Raw genomic sequence first — 20,216 nt, 5'->3', positions numbered from 1 at the left:
AACATTATTTATATACCAGTATTAAAAGAAAATAAACCTTTACCTATATATGTTCCAAATCTTAATGTTTGATTCAGTGAAAACTTCCTGTTTCGTCTTATGATTACAAAATCTTTTATGCACTACACAAATCTTGATAATTACGGAGCCGTGACATTTTCGACATTTTTTCTCCGGCATTTAATTCGTTTTTATGAAATCATAATTCGTCATTACGAAACATTATTTCGTTATTATAAAATAATAATTCGTTATTACGAAATGTTAATTCGTTTTTACGAAAAATTAATTCGTTTTTACGAAATATTAATTCGTTTTTACGAAATATTAATTCGTAATTACGAAATATTACTTCGTTTTTACGAAATCTTTAAAAAACGAACATGCTATATTATTAATTTCTTTCATTATATACATTAGTAAAACTAAAAGGGTGGGGGGAGGCTCCAAATTTTCACTAATCTAATCAATTTTTAAAAAAAGTATATTTCCTTACAATTTATGTATGGGCACCGTGCGATCATAAAAAAAACATAATATTTTATTTCAAAACTCAATAACATCGACAAAACGATGGATTTGAAGCGCAGGACCCACATTTTAACAAAATTTTCCTAGCGCGTGTACTATCACGGCTGTGGAGGCAACGCTATTGACAGGCAATTACAAAAGTGTTAAGAAACAAAGCACTATTTATATTGCATTTACATGCCTTATAAGTTTCGAGGCCTTCATTATAAACATTATCAAAAATTTAACTCGTTTTTACGAAATATTATTTCGTAATAACGAATTATTAGTTCGTATTTACGAAATAACATTTCGTTTCTACGAAATAATATTTCGTAATTACGAAATAATATTTCGTAGGAACGAAATAATATTTCGTAGAAACGAATTAAATTTTCGTAATTACGAATTTATATTTCGTAAAATACGAATTAATAATCCGTAATTACGAAATAATATTTCCCAATCACGAATTAATATTTCGTTAAAACGAATTAATATTTCAACGAATTAAGTTCCGGGAAAAAAGTGTGGAAAATGTCACCTTAGGGGCTCTGTAGATAATAATCAGCTAACTTATATTATTATTTTTCAGCTGAAATTTAGTTCTATACATGACAGAATACATAGAAATGATTTTATTGTTTCAGTCCATCTTATATCAAAAATAATTACATTTTTACACAAACAAATCAAAATAAATAGGAAATAAACGAAGGCGTCTTTGTCACAGCCATATTTTCACAGTGACAACAGTACAGGTTCCTTCCAGGAAGCAGATATTTGAGTGGTTAAAATTAGTTCCAAACTGTCTATAAACTTAAACAGAACAAAAACTAGTAAAAACTAATTTTAAAAATTGACACGAGTTCAAACTCAACATTTTAAAATGATAAGATACCCAAGACTACTATACCAGTAAGCAACAACAGTGTCATGTCCAAACCCGTAGGAGATAAATTATGTCCCATGTGTTTTAGCAATAACATGGTAGGCAATAAAATAGAAACTAGCACTTTCCCGTGTCAACACACATGATAAAATATGATTTTAAATATTTTGTTCTAAAAATAATATTTTGAACTGAACTAAATGACTTATATTAAAATGTATATTCTTAAACACATTAAATGACATAGTCATCACTTATTGTCATGGCAACAACAAAAAACTATATTTTTTTCACTGTGTAATCCGATGCTTATTTGAAATGGTAAAATCTGTCGATCGACTAATGAAACTATTTTGCACTGGAGACTCAACATATTATAGTTATCTACATGATGCCAAAACGTACAGATATTGCACTAATTAAGACAATACAAAAATCCACTATGTGCTAAAAGAACTTCTTACGGGTATCTTAATCCTCCGTGTGAACACACCACTTTGAGAAGCTCAGTTTTGGTCGTTTCTTTAAGACTATTATATTGATTAGTATTAATCAATTATATAAATCTGGCGTGAGAACTATTTATAACATTTTACTCATTACATTCTTGTCAGCAGTGTATTATGGTAGGTGTATTACAGCATCTGTGTAAGTGCAATTGTTTTAACAATAAACAGCTTCTTTTAATTGCACTTATATCAAGACTAAGTTTTACAAAAGTAATAAAGCGTAGCTTAGCACGTGTATTTTTGACAAGGTATTGACCCAAGTTATTCAAATTACATGTAACGTTATATCAGAGAAATTATTGATAAACAATGACCAAATTTTAATTCTTTAGAATATTTGTCTACCTTTCCATTGACTGCGATTTTTGACCCACGTAACTCTATATTAAATGCCACCAGCCTTCGGGAAAGTAATAAATAAATAAACTTCGGTTTTGCCCTTGCATTTTATTTACGGCGCAAAAAGTGGCCCGGACTTGCTAAGTGTAATTATCTCAAACTCGGAAGTAAATTATGTCAAAATTGATTTTGTTCAGAGATAAGGCACAAACAATAGAAATGTTTTAATGCATTAATCAAATAAGTACTCAAATATAATGGTAGACAAATATTAACTAATAATAGGTTTTGACAAATTTCATGATGAATAATTCATATAAAAATTAATAAGCATAGATCAAATACCACTCTTGTATAGAAATTAGAAAATAGATAAACAATTAACAAATCAAATGGAAAACTTACAGTACAAAATAAGATATGTCTGTCTGACATATAAAGAAATAAACAAAAATTTAATCTTTCAGGAGTGGACCTAAGATGCGGAAGGACACAAAATAATTACTTACCCTTAAAGGGAGACACAGGCAAAATTCTAATTTCTCCGTTTTGAATTTTTCATTCGTTATTCTGTAAATGTCCTCTAATTGAATACAATAAACTGTCACAGGAACAAAACTTTTCACTTTATAAAGAATAAAATGGCGCTTTCCTATCTTGACACACGCGGGTCAGGTTAGAGCGATAAGATTTCACAATAGTTGTCACAGTGCACTCTAGAAACGTTAAAGAACATGTCAAATGAATGACTTGTTTCAATCATACAATATCCACAATATCTGTTATTGTAACTTCCAGGGTTTGTTCATGTTACATGACTTGTTTTAAAACCACTTGGTGATTCTGTCAGCGTCTAAATTTTGTTCAACATGCACATATATATTTACGCTTCAAACGCAAAATATATAGAATTTATACAGAAATACAGGGTTGGGCTTTATAAAATGTCGTTCTAGCGTGATTGGAGTACATAGGATCATTTTAATATTCTTGTAATTAATTTGTCTGAGTATTCCTTTAAAGGACAAATGTAAAATAAAAAACATTACAATAATAAAATTTATGTATCATGTCGAAAATAAAGATTTACTTATTTTAGATTTACCCCACTTATTTTTATCACACTTAATCGGAAAATAATGCCTATAAACTGATGCTATATCTAATATGATAACGTAAATAGCTTGTCCGTTACAGTGAATTTAAAAACCTTGGTTACGCACACCCGGTGCAGTGCGTAAATTTGCGCTGACATCAGGCGCTTTATGACTCTTATATATTACAATTTGACACATTTAGATGCAAACATCACTTGTTAAAATATCCTCGCGTTAAAAGTATATCGTCGGAATTTCTCGAAAATCGATCTAAAGGAAACGTATGTAAAAAGTAAGGCAAGAAACTGTTTAAAAGTAGAAACGATGATGGATATCAAGTTCTAGGAATAGTTTTTATTAGCATAAGCGATAAAGAAATGGTGTTAGAGAAATGGAGAATAAAATAAGGGAGAAGCAGAAATTAGAAATTTTCAAGGACGTTGGTGACATCAATCGCCGAGACGTTGAAACAGACAGTCGATTGACTGTGGACATTGTCATAGCTAAGGGACGATGCAGTCATCTCTAACTAATGATTTTAAAATAATAATTGTTAATGCATTAACTACATATATAATATTCTTGGATAAAAATAGTGTGTATATTATTTCATTTCTTTACGTAGTAGTTTTATGGTGAAATTGTGTCAACAATATAACAGTCACGGTTCAAAACCGGCTATACGTTTTATCTATTTTAAAATATTGACACTTTTGTTCTTAGTTAGTTGTATTGTTCTTTTGTTTTCTCGTATGTATGATATATTATCATTCAGGTAATTATATTATGTAAAACAAAATATAGCTATTGCATGTGAGCTTTGTCCAGCAATCAATTTACAGAAAATGACAGAAGTTTGCTCATTACAGGAACTCTTTAGCATCATCAATCTATTACAATGCAATATAATACCGACTTGAACATATATATATCGCGGTGGATCCACTGCCTCTATATGTATGATCAACAGCAACAAGATGTGGAACACGTATTGGCCTACTTCATGAATGAGTAAAAAGCTGCTCCGTTAAAGACAATACGCTGGTGACATTGTTAACGTCAACTTTTAAAGTTTTACCGTGGGCCGCATTGCTTTACATGTACACGCCAATAACATCATAACTTTTTTATTTGTTAATATTTCTTGTTGGTAATTTTTAATCATTTAGGGGAAAGATTCCAATTTATGTCTTTTGTGGTTTTTTTTATGTTAATGCTTTAAACAGGTAAAGAATCATCTACAAAGTCCGGTTAATTTTTGATCATCCTTCGTGTATCAACGACTCCTTGACCTTAGTACAATGTCTAGACCTTATTTGATAGTCAACACGAGTGAGAGAAGAAAGCCGAGCACTCGGAATCTTCAAATTTATTTTAATCTAATTGCCAACAAGAAGCAATAATGTGCTTCAGAACAAAAGCGACTTGTAATCAGTTAATAACGTTTGTTACATTGATAATATGCACAAATCTATCTTAATAATCATTCCCATCCAAATTTGACTGAGTAATAACTTTAATTGAAAAATACCGAGGCGTCAATCACTATTAATATAATATTTGGTTCGAATCCTACCTATGCCTAGAGAGAAAAGTAAGCCGCCTTCTTCAAGTTCTATTTCTCATAAATAATGGCAAATATTTCCATTGTGCGCTATTGTGTCGTGTCAGTCAGTCCGTTCGTGTCCGCCCTTTAAATCCTATACCCTTGCAGTATTTTCTTCAAAATTCAAATACTTACCAAAACAAGGCATTGTGCAGAACCTGTGTACATGTAGCTGCTTTGCACGTTCAATATCACTATTGAAGGTCAACTGTCTGACGATTTTGTGTTGCTTTCTGTATGAATCCCCTACCATTTGATAGATCAAATGACTTTTCTTAAACTTAAATCCAATGTTTTCTTTGAAAAATAATACACAATAATGTAGAGATTCGTAAATGTATTTCGTGGACGCTTGCCAACGTAAACAATAAAACATAAAATCCATTTTATGTCATTGTAAAATATACATCTGATATTATATAAGATATTTATAGTTTATACGTTGCCTTCAACATTGGATTTAATCATTTGAGCATTTGCCAATATAGTATGTTTACAAACTTTGATGTATTATGTTGGCTCATAACATTTTAATAAGGTATTCAAACGAACATGGTATACGAAACTATGATTTATTTTTCAGGATATATTAAATAATGGTGGGGGACTGTGTTAAATCATCAATATTAAATTAAATTAAAATGCATGTGTAAGGCGAAACATTATACGAGTACATTTTATTCAGCAGAAATTTGAAAAGGTAGGTTTATATTTTTTATTTTTCAGTTTGTTATAAAATTGGTCTAAAACACAGATACTTTTTCGTAAAATATATAGATACAGCATAATTATGATTTATTACAAACATCTCACAAAACCTTTGTATATGGACAAATAAATGTACATCATTTTACATTTGAGTGTTTCTTTTTCAGCCAAAATAAGAATTGCACTATTGACACATTTAGTTACTGATAACAATCAAGTGTCAGTTGAAAGTTTAAAACACTTTATACAATTTGAATAATATTGTTTTGTCTTGTGATCAATCATGTATTTGATTTTTGTCATCAGGTGATGCAGTTTACATGGAGAGTTGTACATGGAAACATTGTACTGTGCAACAAATAATCAACGATATCATATTATAATTAACAATGTCAGCAGCACAAGTGTTCGCTGAATAACGAAAATGATTTAGTAAAAAATAAGTAAAGCCAAATTGTAAGGCATTTAATACACATGAACAGATCTCTAAACTATAAAATGAATAAAACGGTACTTGAAACGCTCATATCAGAAACACATGGACAGTTTCAACACAATTTATGTAGAAACATCGTTCCAGAACCAACCAATGCCTACATTTGTCCAATTCCTTACGATCACGACTATACTTTACCTATTTGTAAAGTTGTTAACAATGAAACATTACCAGCTCCTGCTATAACAATAAATGATTCAAATATTTTTGATGTTGATAATCTGTCGTCAAAAGTTCCCTCTGAAGTTCAATATGAAAGTTATAAGGATCATGATAAAAGGCTGTTGACGTTCCAAAATTGGGGAGGACGGAAACCAGATGCAAAGTCTCTAAACCAAGCTGGATTCTTTTACACTGGTAACATGTTAATAAATATAGTGTTTTTTTTTGTTTCCAATAAGAAACTTTAAAGAAAGTTAAATCTATAGTTTCCGATAGTATTTAAACAATGATATAATAATTTGTACATACCATGATAAATTTATTTCTATTCAACGGTCCACATGTTTTAGAAATGTAAAAACATTTTTAGCTCGACTTTTTTTTTTGAAAAAAAAAAAAAAAAAAAAAATGAGTAGAGGTATTGTTATAGTCCTGGTGGCGTTGCCGTTGCCGTCCGAAAACTTGTACATGGATTATAACTTTTTTAAGTTCTTGGTGTATTTTCTTTATACTTGGCCACAACAACCCTTGGGACAATACCTTGCAGTAAACTATACTAACATTGACCTTCATCTATAAATGACCTTGATTTTCAAGGTCAAATGTCCAAATTGTGCTTGTTCTTGCTATAATTGACTATAACTTTGTTATTTTTAAATTGATTGTCTTCAAACTTGACCATAATAATCTTCAAGGATATCCCTTTAAATAAATCAGACTAACTTTGACCTTCACCCATGAATGACCTTGACTTTGAAGGTGAATTTTTTTATTTTTTTTTGCTGTATCTGGCTGGAACTTTGTCATTATTGAATGCATTGACTTCATATTACAACAGAACATTCTTAAGGACAAGACCTTTATGTATATTAATCTCAAAAATGACCTTGGCCCTTTTATGACCTTGACCTTCAACGTTAAATTATTGAATTTTCACTGATTTGTGCATTAATATATATAATTGCGTCTATATATAAATATGTATACATATCTATTTTTCTTCTGTAATACACATGCGGATATATATTGAAAGGATTTATACTTTGACAAAACTAATGTGACAAGACAGACCTGTTAAAATTATAAAAAGGAAATACAAGATTTGTTCAAATGTTTCTTTGTTTGTTTTTAGAAAAAGTAAAAAGTCGAGCGTTGCCCCCGCCCGGCGGTGGCTCTTGTCTAAAAGCAATTTTAGTTATAAGCTCGTACAATGTAAATTTCTTCCCTATAGTGCACTTATTTCAATTACAATAAAAAACTAAAGCAAGTCTCTTTACTACAGGCGTTGGAGACACGATCCGCTGCTTCACGTGTGGCATTAATATTAAAGACTTTGCTGAAGATATGAAACCAATCAAGGAACATATTAGACATTCTGACCAGTGCCCATATCTGCTGATTCTTCTCGGTGAAACTAGGCTTGAAGAATGTAAGGTAAATGTCAAATGCAATGAATCTATCAAACTGATTTATTATTAGTTGAACTACGTAAATCAAAATGAAATATACAACATGCATTATTTTCTTTATTCAATAATTCAATATTTTAAAGACTTTTTGACAAAATCACATTTAAATAGCATCTTATATATGTAAACCTATTTTATTTAGCAATTAGAACCGGAAAAACATTTCAATCGCAGTGCCTTGTACGTACTGAACCTGTTGGGGCTCAGATTAGTTTTTGTTCACTGCTTACTTTCCATTCCCTCCATATTCCAATGGTAGCACTTCCTTCCGTGTTTCTCAATATGATTTACAGTTTAAAATAGTGATAGCATTAAACATTGTATGTATTCATATTGTTTGATAATTTCCATTTCTTCTCCATCTTCCCTTTTTGTCCGCGTTTTGTGCGATGCATTCCGAGTCCATTCCGGTGTTAAGAAATGTATTCTTGCTAGAACGTACTTTTTCTGCATCTTCACTTACAGAAACACCTTCGTACCCACGATAGTGAATACAAAAAAAGAGTCACAAACTCTAGGTAGGTTTGCTACTGTATTCAGGTACGTATATTAATATACGTACCTGCTGTATTGAAAATTTGTATTTCAATGTATTCAACGTGTTTCTTTTTTCACTTAACAGTTTATCTCCTTACTTTTATTTTGTTCAAGCTTTGTTTTTTTAATTTTGTTGTCTTGAAAAACTTATCAGTCTTCTAAGATGCAATATATTACTTGTTTGTTTTATATCTGAAAATAGGTTTCGTTGCACACAATCGTTTCAAAAAAAAAACTATGCGCATAAGGCATTGTGTCTGATAATGATGTTATTACTTTTTACATGAATACTAGTATATGAATAAAAAGTTCTTAACATTTTACATTTCATTTCATTGTAAAGAAACAAAGCAAAAAATTTTGTCATCCTTTTTTCCCCAAATTTGGAAGCTCAAAATTTTCTTCTTTTGCAATTTGGGCGTCTAAATTAAATTTTCTTTAGTTCCAAATTCGGGATTTTTTTTTTCCCAGGTTCTTTTTTTTTTTTTTAAAAAATCACTTTTTAAAACGTTTTTAATTTTTTACAATTTTTTGTTTTAACTTATTTTTAGAAATATGTTATTTCCAAAATTTTATTTTGACTTTTTAATATCTTTTCTTTACAAAAATTTTCAATACATCTGGAAATCCATTTAAAAAACCCAATTTAAAATACTTTATAGACTTCCTTATTAATTATTTAAATTCTTTTTTTTTTTATTTTTTCGGGTTTTGAAGTGGGGTTTGCGTTGTTTTGCTTGCATGGCCGTTTCCAAAAAGTTAAAAAAAAATTGTCAAATTGAAAAAGGGTTTAAAGCCCACTGCTATTTTTTCCCCGGGACGGTCCAAAATTAAGGGAAAATAAAAGAATCGGCAACGTTTCATCAAAAATAATTCGGGAAAAAAATTAATATTTTTACAGCTGGGGTTTGGTATTTAATCATTTAAAAAGAAAAAAAATGGTACTTTTAAATTTAAATTTTTTTATTCTCAAATTTTTTTAACAGGGTTAAAATAATGGGCATATAACCTACCAAAGCCTTGTAATTTTGAAAAAAATACAGCAAAAACCCTTTTTTAGGCCCAAAATAAATTCATAAAATGAAAAGCAGTCGTGTAAATAAAGGGTTTTAACCCAATAAAAAGAAAATTGTAAAACATGCTATAATAAAATAAATTATTTCCCCGTTAGGGAAAACATAAAACAAAAAAACACAATAATTTTATTTTTATTTAGCGGGTTTTAATTGCAAGGGAACTTTATTATTTTCCCAACAAACTTAAATTGCTAAAATACATTTTTTCTAGGAAAATGAAAAAAACGGGTTGGGGAAAGGGAAAGTAAAGTCTTTTGACGTTGGAAAAAATTTTCAAAGAGCTTTTAAGAAATTTTTTTGGATGAATTTAAAATTACAAATCCCTTGTTAAAAAAATTTGTTTAAAAGGGGAAGCCCGTTTGGGTTTTTAGGAAATTAAATGTTTTAAAAAATTTTTTCCCAAAACCCTTTATAAAAATGAAACATTTTGGGACATTTTTGGGGCTACGGAAAGGAAGAAAATTCTAATGTTTTTGGGTTTATCCCTTAAAGGGCCCAAAAATTTTAAATTTTTGGGTTCATTTTTATAAAAATCGGGTACATATGGTTTCATACTTTCATCAGTGGTAGGGTTTTTAAAGGGTTCTTTGTTTAAATTTGGGTTTTTTAAAATTTAAATATCAACAAAATTTTTCTTTAATAGGATTTTTTCAAGGGTTTGGTCCAATTTTGATGTTTAAAAACGGGATCAATCAAAGATTCCCCCCCGGGTTTAAAGCTGGAAAGAAAAAACTAACGGGTAATAAATTTAACTGGTTTATCACTTGCCCGTTTAAAATTTTGAAGTTTAAAAAGGGGAAAATTTATTCTTGGGCTTTTATTTTATTACCTTTTTTAATTTTATAATTTTAAATTTCATAAGCCCGAAAAATATCAGTTTATTTTTTTGCAATTTTTTAATTTTTTTTTCTCAAAAAAGGTTAATACTTATATTTTGAAATGTTTCTGAAAAAAAACTTGAAGCTTTTTACTGAAATCGTAAAATTTAATTTTTGGTCAATTTTTAAATTTTATTTTTTTTCCCTTTTTTTTTGGGCAGTTATCGTCAAATGAAAATTTGGAAACATTGAAAAAAAGGGTTTTCTTTTTTAAAGTAAAAAATTGTAAAGAACAAAGTTTTGCTTTGATCCTCCCCATGTAGGCATCCCCTTTATTGTATGGTTTGTGAAAAATTTCCAGAGATGCCCAAAAAGTGGGGTCCATCAAAAAAAAAGTGAAATAAATTATAAGTTAAAACGAGCAAACAAATCGTTTGTGAAAAAATTTTTTCGGAAACTTTGAAAAAATTTAAACCCTATTGAATAAGATGGGTCCCTTTTTTTAAAAAAAGGTTTTTAATATTTTTATTTTTAAACAAAATACAGAATTTTTTTTAAAAACTTTCCCTTTGAGGCCTGTTCGTGCAGGACCGAACATTTGAGGGCTTTCTTTTTCAGACTGCCCCGGCAATTATACTTTAAAAATCAAAAAATATACGTTGTATTTCCCTATCCCAAACTTCTTTTAAAAAAAAATTAAATATAATTTTTAAAAAATTTGTTGTAAAATTTCCCCCGCTTTCCCAAAAACCCAAACGTAATCGTTTGCGACCAGCATGGATCCAGACCACCCGGGCCCACCCGGGCGCAATTGGATCAGGATCCATGCTGTTCACTTACAAACCTTTTTAAAATTTAAAAACTGATACCCAAACACAGGGTTTTCCTGACCCAAAAACTGGGGGATGCGCAGGTTGGTCGGGTCCAGGGGGTCCCCAAAACCCAAAACTATGGGGGTTTTTCATGACGGGGTTTTCTTTATAAGGTTTAAAGAAATTGCACAATTTTTTTTAAATCTTTGTCTTTTTTAACGAGCCCATTTTGTCACGGACACTTTTAAAAAAGCCCATGGGGTATTTTGGGGTTTGTTTTCTTTAAACACTTGTTCGGGCCCATTCACCTGATAAAAAGGATTTTTTCCCGGGGTAAAAAGGTTACATTTTAAATTTAAATTCCCGCCCAAAAATTAAGTTTTAGGGGCCAAAAAAAAATTTTTTTTAAAAGGGGTTTAAATAAAAACTTAATTTGGGGGCAAAAGTTTGTTTGGGGGGTTTAAAAGATCGAAAACACGCTTCAAAGAAATAATTCCAAACGTCAAATCAGTGAGAACGTCCGTCCATTTGTCTGTTCGTTAGTCGTATCGATTTCCGCTCAATTACTTAAGACAATTAAATGTTTTGTAGGAAAAAATGTCTTAACCAGTGGACGGCCACTATTAATTAAGCGTTAAAAAGGTCAAATGTCAAGTACATAAACGTCAAGTTAAAATGGTCGCTAAAAATACTAGGTATGTGAATAAAGAATAAAAATCATTAATTATTCTTTTCCAAATCAAATAATTATTCAACATTCTCAAAGTTTATATAAATTTTTCAAATTGTCATAAAATTTTACTTGTTAGCTCCCCTAGCGTACGGCAGTAAAATTAAATAAATACACAATATGAAATCAAATAATTTTGGTTATACTCCTATGTTGCTGTTTTATTGTTATAAGTTAAACCAGTAAGTTTTGAATAAATTAATTTATTGTGTTTAAATGAAAAAAAGGTAGTATCTTTATTTTAAAAATTTTAAAAAATTTTATCCCAATAAAATTAAACCCCATAAACATTGTTTTGGGCTCAAACGTGCAAAAAAAACTTGTTTTAAAAAAATTTTTACTATTAAGTAGGGTTTTTTTTTTAAAATTAAAAAACAAGTACCCCAAATTCAATATTAAATATCTTTCTTCATGTTAAATGTAAAAAAAAATTAATAAATTTCCCACCAAATTTAGTTGACCAAAAAAAATTTAAAATGGGGAGGACTGACATTTTATAAAAATTTTTGACTCCCGTTAGGGCCTGCGTTTTTAACTGTTTTTCCCGGGGGAATCGCATGTCTATTTTAAACTTTAACCCTCCCTTTTTTATGATAATAGTTTTTCCATTCAGATCATATACCGCACAAAGTTTGTTAAAACATGTATCCGGTAATTTTAAAATCTTATGTAGTCGAAATAGAACGAAGAATAAAAACATAAATCAAATGCGATTACACACCGGTTTGTATTTAACACGATAGATTTGATATACTTTCTTGAAATCATTTAAAATTATTGTAATAGAAATTCATTGACTACACTTGTGTTATTGTTTATTACACCGTGCAACAACAAAAATATTTTTTTACATCCATATAACTCACATAAAATCTAAAACCAGTTCTTAATGTAAAATGTAATTAAATTAAGAAAAGGGCGGTGTAATCTTCATGCAGGATATAATCAATGTCACGATGACATCACGTGGGTAATTGTCCGTCACGTATCAATCACATAGACAGATAAATGGAGTGAAAAAATAGTTGTTCAAGTGACAAAGTGATTTATTATATTTATCATTAAAGGCACATTATGCCTCAGACACGAATACTTGTTTTAATTCTTTAAAAGAAGAACATGTTTTTAGACAAATGTTAGACGTTTGTTACCTTACAAAATAAGCTAAAAGAAGCGATGAATGTGAAATAATTTGTCATAAATGTAGCAAAATCTAAACAAAGTAGTATTTTTACTTCCATACAAAATACTAATTCTCTATAACTGTACTTAAAGTCAAACAGCAACAGATGAAAAAGACGACTACGGTAATTGGCCAATGAGTAACTTTTGGATACTATATAAGTACACTTTTTAAATTAAAATCTTTTGAGAAATAAAAAAAAGCATTTCTTAAGCATAATGGGCCTTTAAATAAAACTTATAAAAGCGTTCATAACGTATTTAAGAAATAAATCAGCCTGTTGAAATATTTCATTGTATTCAACATTTTTATCAAGGAGTAAAATGTACATGTATATATTTATCTCCTATGTTGCTTACTATATGTTGTTTATTATATGTCAAATATCTTTTGTTCTTTAATAACAGTACAGACAATATGTTTTGTAAGTGAAGTTTTATAATACAAATTAGAAAAGAAATTTATGTTGCCTTATAAAGATATATTGATTATAAAATTTTGAACCGCCGCGTTGTCTTTGTGGTGCGGTACAACGTACCTTGTTGTAAAATGTGAAAATAAGTTGAACAAAAAAAAAAAGTAACTGAGCATTTTATGTTTTTAGCCACAGAAAGCATTAGTACACAACAAGGTTAATGCTCAATTTGGTTGGGCATTCAAATCTTCAGAAACACTGAGGCGCATTTTAACCACAAGCCCGTTGGCAGAGGGATGTAATAAATCCGACATCGTATTCTTGCTTAAAAGTACACATCTGCGTTTCTTAGCTGTTTTTTTTCGTATAAAGAAATCGGATTTGTCATACCTTTCACGTGCTTCTGCAATGGCATTTGAAAATTATATGTTTCAATGATAAAAGTACTGAGGTCGTCATATCAGTAAGGTCACTCATGTTAAAAAAACGCAAAAACGGCGCGCGCTCTTGTTATTTTATCCGTTTTCTGTTTCGTAAAAATATGTTTGCATGCGCAGTTTTAATGCAAAAATTTCCATTAATACTCTATAAGTTTTTAAATGATTGGTTTCAAAATACTAATTTAAGCTCGATTGCGAAATAACTTCTTGCAAATTAAATTGATCATTTTCAAGTACGCTTCCTGGAACCAACCTGTACTGGTATCATATGAGGAAGTATGGTGGTGACACGATGTAGGGCTCCAACCCATGATCCCTGGATTAAGAAGCAGACACCTTAACCACAAGGCCACTGCTCTCCTTAATTGATTGATACGTATATTGAAATCTCAGAATTTAAAGAATCATTAAAAGCGTTTGCATTATATGGGTAACATTCCATAGGTAAATAATGTCTGTTCTTTTATTTTTCTGGAATTGTTTGCTATAACGACAATAATATTGTACCAAAGCGAATTGTGTACTTAACTGACTTGGAAATTTTAATATCATAGGCATTGTAGTACATGAATTACTTTATACTGACCGAAACATTTGCATTGTACTACACAAAAAATTAAACTAAATTAAAGAAAGAAAGAAAAATGTCGATCTAAGTAATCAGGTTATTTAACTTTTTGCATTAATCAAATGGTTCAAACATTCATTTCTTTTTAGAAAAGAAACATACAACAAAAAAGATTTTGCATGTAATGTATTGTATTGATTTTTGCACTATAATTTACAATGGTTTTGTTACAATCAAGATTCATTAAAGTGTGGTGTAACTGATCGATGGGGTAAGAAAACAATGATTTCCCTCTACTTACTTTCTGTGCAAGTGATCCATTTCCTCAAACATTCATAATTTACATTTTTTTTGATCTTACGTTAACGCCGATTTTTAACTTCATACGTAACTACGACCGCTTTGGATACACATCACATTTTCCCATTCTTTTCGCACCCATTTCGTTTGAAGCGGAAAAAATGGATTCTTTAGGAATTCTTATATGTATCTGCGCCTTGATTGGTGCCATTTCTAGTCAAGGTAAGAATTTCACAATTATTAATAATTTTATCTAAGCAATACTAAAGATATTATTTTTTTCCCATCATACGTAATGAAAAAAAAACATACTAAAAGAGTAACCACTGGAATGGCGAGGCAAGTGCCATAGAGTCCATCTATTTGTTAATATATGATGCATATCATTATCATTAAAAAAATATTTTGTTCACGAACTTAATTAAAAATTTTGCAGAATACGCGAAACGACCAGTAGTATAAAACCCAACCCAAACAGAAAACAAACAAACAAATATACAAAACCACAATACTAAAAATAATTGCGTATTACTTTATCGGACTTGGTCGCCAACAACCACCATTTTTTTCAAATATATATCTGTTAGCATGATTTCTCACATTGAAGAAAAGTAGCAAGAAATTAGTATTATTCCGCTTAAATGTAATATTTTACCTTATATAAAACATTGTCGAATACAATAAATTATCAGTTGTTATTGGATTTCATTTTAACATTTTAACTTTTCAATGAAGGAAACCTTTTTTCTAGTATCAAAGGCACATTATCCCTCAGAAAAGATTTTTTTCATTAAAAAAGGACAAACATGAGCTTTATAACATGTAAATAATGGATTTAGAGAATGTAAGATGCTGATCACCTGAAAGAAGCGCTCGATGTAATAGAAGTAGCAGAATGTAAATAAAGTAGTGTTTTGACTTCAATACAAAATACATCACTGTAAAAGTACTAATTGTCAAAAATCAACAAAAGCAAAAGATGTTAAGGCAATTTATCAATCGCTAACCTTTTGGACATTAAAAAATAAACCCTATCGGGAAATTAAAAATAAAAGCATTCCTGAGGCATATATGACCTCTAATAAAAGATAATTAAGATAGTAGGCGCCTTGTATTTTTCTGCTGTATGATTTAACACTATCTATCTATTACTAATTTATATTTTTACTATTCAGGAATGCCAGGTTTTATGGGAGGACCAATGATGGGAGGTCCTGGTGGATTCTTGTCAATGGGCGGTCCGTTTCGACCTAGTTTTACAAGTGGAGGTTTTGGTGGGCCACCAGGATATGGGCCAAGTTTTGGAGGAGGAGCATTTCGCGGAATGAGTGGAATGACAGGTGGGTTTGCAGGATACAGACCTTCAGTGGGAGGTTCAATGATGTATCCAAGCGGTGGAATATCTAGAGGTTTTGGTGGCCCGGGCTTTGGAATGATGAGCCCAGGGTATGGATTTATGGGACCCTCGGCATATGGATCAATGAGCCCGGTACCTGGATCGATGGGTACACCGTTTTCGGGTCCAACTTCAATGGCACCGCCAAGTACTGGTCCTTATTATAGCAGCGGTTTTGGGTTCCCAAGTACATCCGGTGCAGGGCATACAGGAATGGCGTCAGGAGCCGGTGGGATGCCATCAGGATTTGGGTATATATTTTTGTCAAAGCAGCATAGTCATTCGTTGGAAAGTTTGGTTATTAAATAATTTTGAATGCGATCTGAAAGCGTCCGTCTAGACAAGAATCCCGTTTTTTGAACGTACATAAATTGTTTGACGTGTAATTTACATCCCTATGGTAAACCCTAGGCGTTTATAGGTTATTTTTAATACGATTATAATACTTCTTAATCCGCCGATACGATGCCGCATGAATGTCAGTCGCCATTAAGTTGTAGTACACACCCTAAGAACGCACTTAGGTCAGAAATAAACGGCGTTTACTGAAAATAGCAGTTAGGTCACCTTCTCGTCAAGTGTGATAGGGGCATACTAATTAGAAGCAATAATTTAATTTTAAATCTTCTTTAACAAGTCCCATGAGACTAATTATTTTATTTAATTATTTTGAGTTGACATTTCATTGTATTTCTTATCATTTTGGATAAGAGAATATAAACTAGAATATTGTTAAACTTACGAAAACTCATTTATCATTTTGTTTTGATGTTCATATTGTTTCGTGTTTTAACAACGTATTCAATTTACAGTGTCGGAGCAGCTACAATGGGTGGAGGGTCTCGCGGAATGAGTGGTGGAGATGGAGGGATGGGGCACATGTCTGTCGGTGGACCAGGCGGAATGACTGGTGGAGGAAGGATGGGTGTAGACGGGCTTGGAGATATGTCACGTGGAATGAGTTCTATGAGGGGTCCTGACGACACTGCTGGTATAGACAGAAGAATGGGTTCTATGAGTGGCGGTTTTGCTGGTATGGACAGAGGAGTGGGAAGCATGAGAGGAGGACCTGGTGGTATGGGTGGAGGAATGGATCGTATGATGGGTGGTTCCGGTGGTATGGGTGGAGGAATGGATCGTATGATGGGTGGTTCCGGTGGTATGGATGGAGGAATGGATCGTATGAGGGGAGGTTCTGGTGGTATAGGTGGAGGAATGGATCGTTTGAGGGGCGGTCTTGGAGGCATGGATGGAGGAATGGACAGTATGAGGGGCGGTGCCGGAGGCATGGATGGAGGAATGGACCGTATGAGGGGCGGTGCCGGTGGCATGGATGGAGGAATGGATCGTATGATGGGTGGCCCTGGTGGTATGGATGGAGGAATGGATCGTATGAGGGGCGGTCGCGGAGGCATGGATGGAAGGATGGGTGGCCCTGGTGGTATGGATGGAGGAATGGACCGTATGAGGGGCGGTCCAGGTGGTATGGGTGGAGGAATGGATCGTATGAGGGGCGGTCTCGGAGGCATGGATGGAGGAATGGATCGTATGAGGGGCGGTGCCGGAGGCATGGATGGAGGAATGGATCGTATGATGGGTGGCCCTGGTGGCATGGATGGAGGTATGGATCGTATGAGAGGTGGTCCTGGTGGTATGGGTGGTGGAATGGATCGTATGACCGGCGGTCCTGGTGGTATGGGTGGAGGAATGGATCGTATGATGGGTGGCCCTGGTGGTATGGGTGGAGGAATGGATCGTATGATGGGTGGTCCCGGTGGTATGGATGGAGGTATGGATCGTATGAGGGGTGGTCCTCGTGATGGAATGGACCGTATGAGCGGTGGTTCTAGTAGTATTGGTAGTGGACTGGATCCGCTAAGCGGGGGTGTTGGTGGTCCCGGTATTGCGGGATTTACTGGTTCAGACGCAATGAGGGGTGGAATGCATTTAGATTCTGTAAGCAGTGTATTGGGAGCGGGTGGTGATGCTGGCATGGGAATGATGGTTAGAGGCACTGAATCATCGAGAGATAGATCAGGACGTTTTGGCATTTCTGGAGGTGACGGAATGGGATCTATAGGTGGAGGCATTAGTTCTTTTGACTCAACGTCAAGGGCAATGTCCCGAGGATTTGGTTCACCTTAGTTTATCAAATATAAAACAAATCTGGAAGTGTAATCGAACGATGGCAGCCATTATTTCACACATTGTATTAAATGAGAATAATTATTTAAGTGGGAAAGGTTCTTATGTTATACAAATGTATATAACAGATTTGGACGCTGTTCAAGAAACACTTGCAGATACATTTGAACATACAGAAAGCATTTTATAATTAGCATCCATTTTGGTTGCGAATTTACTTTTTTAGTTAACCATATTACAAGCTTGTGAATACTTATTATGATAATACTAGATTATTCTAAGATGCATGAACTTTTATTCTTTCGCGTTTTATGTTTTTTCTATACAAACACGTTTCTTTTACAATTGTAGACGCAATGCAGTTACATTTTGAAAATAGCCAGTGTTAATTTTACGCGTGTGATTGATAGAATGGAGATATACATTAATTAATATATGAGCCGCGTCACGACAAAACCAACGTAATGGGTTTGCGACCAGCATGGATCCAGACCAGCCTGCGCATCCGCACAGTCTGATCAGGATCCATGCTGTTCGCTTACAGACCCTATAACAAGTAAAGAAACTGATAGCTGGTCTGGTCTGGATCCATGACATCAACCATAATCTTGTTTAACAGACTTTTAAAGAGTTTGATATATACGATTTTTACATATTGTGTTGTACATAAGATAAGTTGAAAACAAAAGCACATTTCTAAATTTTATCCCACTGTATTCCCGCTACGTAGGGCCACAAGTACGAAAATACGACAAAGTTATTTTGTGTGTATTTGCCTGGCGCCCTGATGAGCAAATGTACGACAAAATGATCTAAGTCATAATGTTGTTATATTTTAGTGTTCTTATTGTTATACCTTGCGTATTGATTCTATATAAGTAAAAATCACTGTTTGTTAAAACATTTTCATGGATTTATTTTATTCGATCATTTCTAAATTGCTTAACGAGAAATACCTAGCGTGCAACAATGTTGCTTAACTGTTATTGAATGATTTTAAATCTTTTATTTTACGATTTGCTTAGATTTGTTTGGTGTATTTAGGTGAACTTTGTTTTTTGGTAAACTAATCTGTTTAAACATCTAAGTTGAAGATGGATGTTTGTGAAGTTGTCATTTGTTTACTGTCTCTGTTATTGTTATGTCTCCTACAGAATAAATACGTATCGTGTCCTTCAAAACTTTGTTGTTTTGTTTTTTTTAAATGTTTTTTTTTTCAGTTTATATTGGTGTCTTAAAGGCACATCAAGCCTCAGAAATCCATATTTTTTGTATTCTTTAGAAAATTTCAAACATGTTCACTAATGTTTTAATTATGAATTAAGAGCATGTTAGGTGTTTAACAACTGACGGAAGTAGGTTACACATACAGTAATGCGTCGTAAAGATAGCAAATTGTATACAAAATGTTCTTTATGTGACTTCCAAACAAAATACTAATTCACTTTAATTATTTTAAAAGTACCAACAGACCAAAAGAAGCAAAAGATAGTTCATCTATATATGGCAGATGCATTTTCCTAAAAACTGTAACAAGATACAAAAAATAAAAGGATGTTAAGTAATAAAAATGATAGCAGTTCTGAGGCATAATGGGCCTTTAATGATTCGAACTCAAATAAATGCGTAACAGCACAAGGTTTAAAAGCGGCCATAATGGTCATTAAAATTAGCTTTGTACAAGAAAACACATTTCAAACTAAACCCTCAGGTATGACAGTAAGTTCGAGTGCAGTGACATAGTTTTGCACGACAGTACTTTTGCCATGTATTTCACAACTGTGTAAGGTTTAGAAATATCATACTTTTCTCTTATTTAAATCGGTGTACCTTAAATTCGTCAAAGTTTTCATAAATAAAGTGAGTGATGAGAACTGTCTATTTGACATGCTCTGCTAATCACAAAAAGAGAAAATCTATGTGTCAATGTACTTGTAGTCTTTTTTTGTTGACAGATCAATCATATGAAATCACACCATTAAAGTAGGTCTATTTAGGTTAAACAGCC

At 32.3% G+C, this 20,216-nt stretch overlaps 2 protein-coding genes across 2 annotated transcripts; both read left to right on the top strand.

The window, feature by feature from the left end:
• Nucleotides 1-5,032: 5,032 nt before the first annotated feature.
• Nucleotides 5,033-8,310, top strand: LOC132743974 (putative inhibitor of apoptosis). Its single transcript, XM_060732573.1, has 4 exons — nucleotides 5,033-5,653; nucleotides 5,968-6,514; nucleotides 7,602-7,753; nucleotides 8,254-8,310. The coding sequence occupies exons 2-4, from the start codon at nucleotides 6,136-6,138 to the stop codon at nucleotides 8,308-8,310; spliced, it is 588 nt and encodes a 195-aa protein (XP_060588556.1). The 5' UTR covers nucleotides 5,033-5,653; nucleotides 5,968-6,135.
• Nucleotides 8,311-14,735: 6,425 nt separating this feature from the next.
• LOC132743979 (uncharacterized) lies at nucleotides 14,736-19,382 on the top strand. Its single transcript, XM_060732578.1, has 3 exons — nucleotides 14,736-14,889; nucleotides 15,843-16,314; nucleotides 16,876-19,382. Exons 1-3 carry the CDS (start codon nucleotides 14,829-14,831, stop codon nucleotides 18,206-18,208), a joined length of 1,866 nt encoding a protein of 621 aa, XP_060588561.1. The 5' UTR covers nucleotides 14,736-14,828; the 3' UTR covers nucleotides 18,209-19,382.
• Nucleotides 19,383-20,216: the final 834 nt, after the last annotated feature.

Source organism: Ruditapes philippinarum, unplaced genomic scaffold, assembly GCF_026571515.1.
Source record: "Ruditapes philippinarum isolate M1 unplaced genomic scaffold, ASM2657151v2 ctg108_1_1_1_1, whole genome shotgun sequence".
NCBI classification, from domain to species: domain Eukaryota; kingdom Metazoa; phylum Mollusca; class Bivalvia; order Venerida; family Veneridae; genus Ruditapes; species Ruditapes philippinarum.
Note: the sequence above shows the minus strand (reverse complement) of the source record. Positions and strands in the feature narration are given on the sequence as shown.

What these genes read in the sequence shown, in the direction of transcription:
- LOC132743974 (XM_060732573.1), top strand. Translation starts at nt 6,136, where the DNA reads ATGAACAGATCTCTAAACTATAAAATGAATAAAACGGTACTTGAAACG. An exon ending in AGCTGGATTCTTTTACACTG is followed by an intron (nt 6,515 to 7,601) that starts GTAACATGTTAA and finishes TCTTTACTACAG; the next exon opens with GCGTTGGAGACACGATCCGC. An exon ending in CTAGGCTTGAAGAATGTAAG is followed by an intron (nt 7,754 to 8,253) that starts GTAAATGTCAAA and finishes CTTCACTTACAG; the next exon opens with AAACACCTTCGTACCCACGA.
- LOC132743979 (XM_060732578.1), top strand. Translation starts at nt 14,829, where the DNA reads ATGGATTCTTTAGGAATTCTTATATGTATCTGCGCCTTGATTGGTGCC. An exon ending in TGGTGCCATTTCTAGTCAAG is followed by an intron (nt 14,890 to 15,842) that starts GTAAGAATTTCA and finishes TTTACTATTCAG; the next exon opens with GAATGCCAGGTTTTATGGGA. An exon ending in GGGATGCCATCAGGATTTGG is followed by an intron (nt 16,315 to 16,875) that starts GTATATATTTTT and finishes TTCAATTTACAG; the next exon opens with TGTCGGAGCAGCTACAATGG.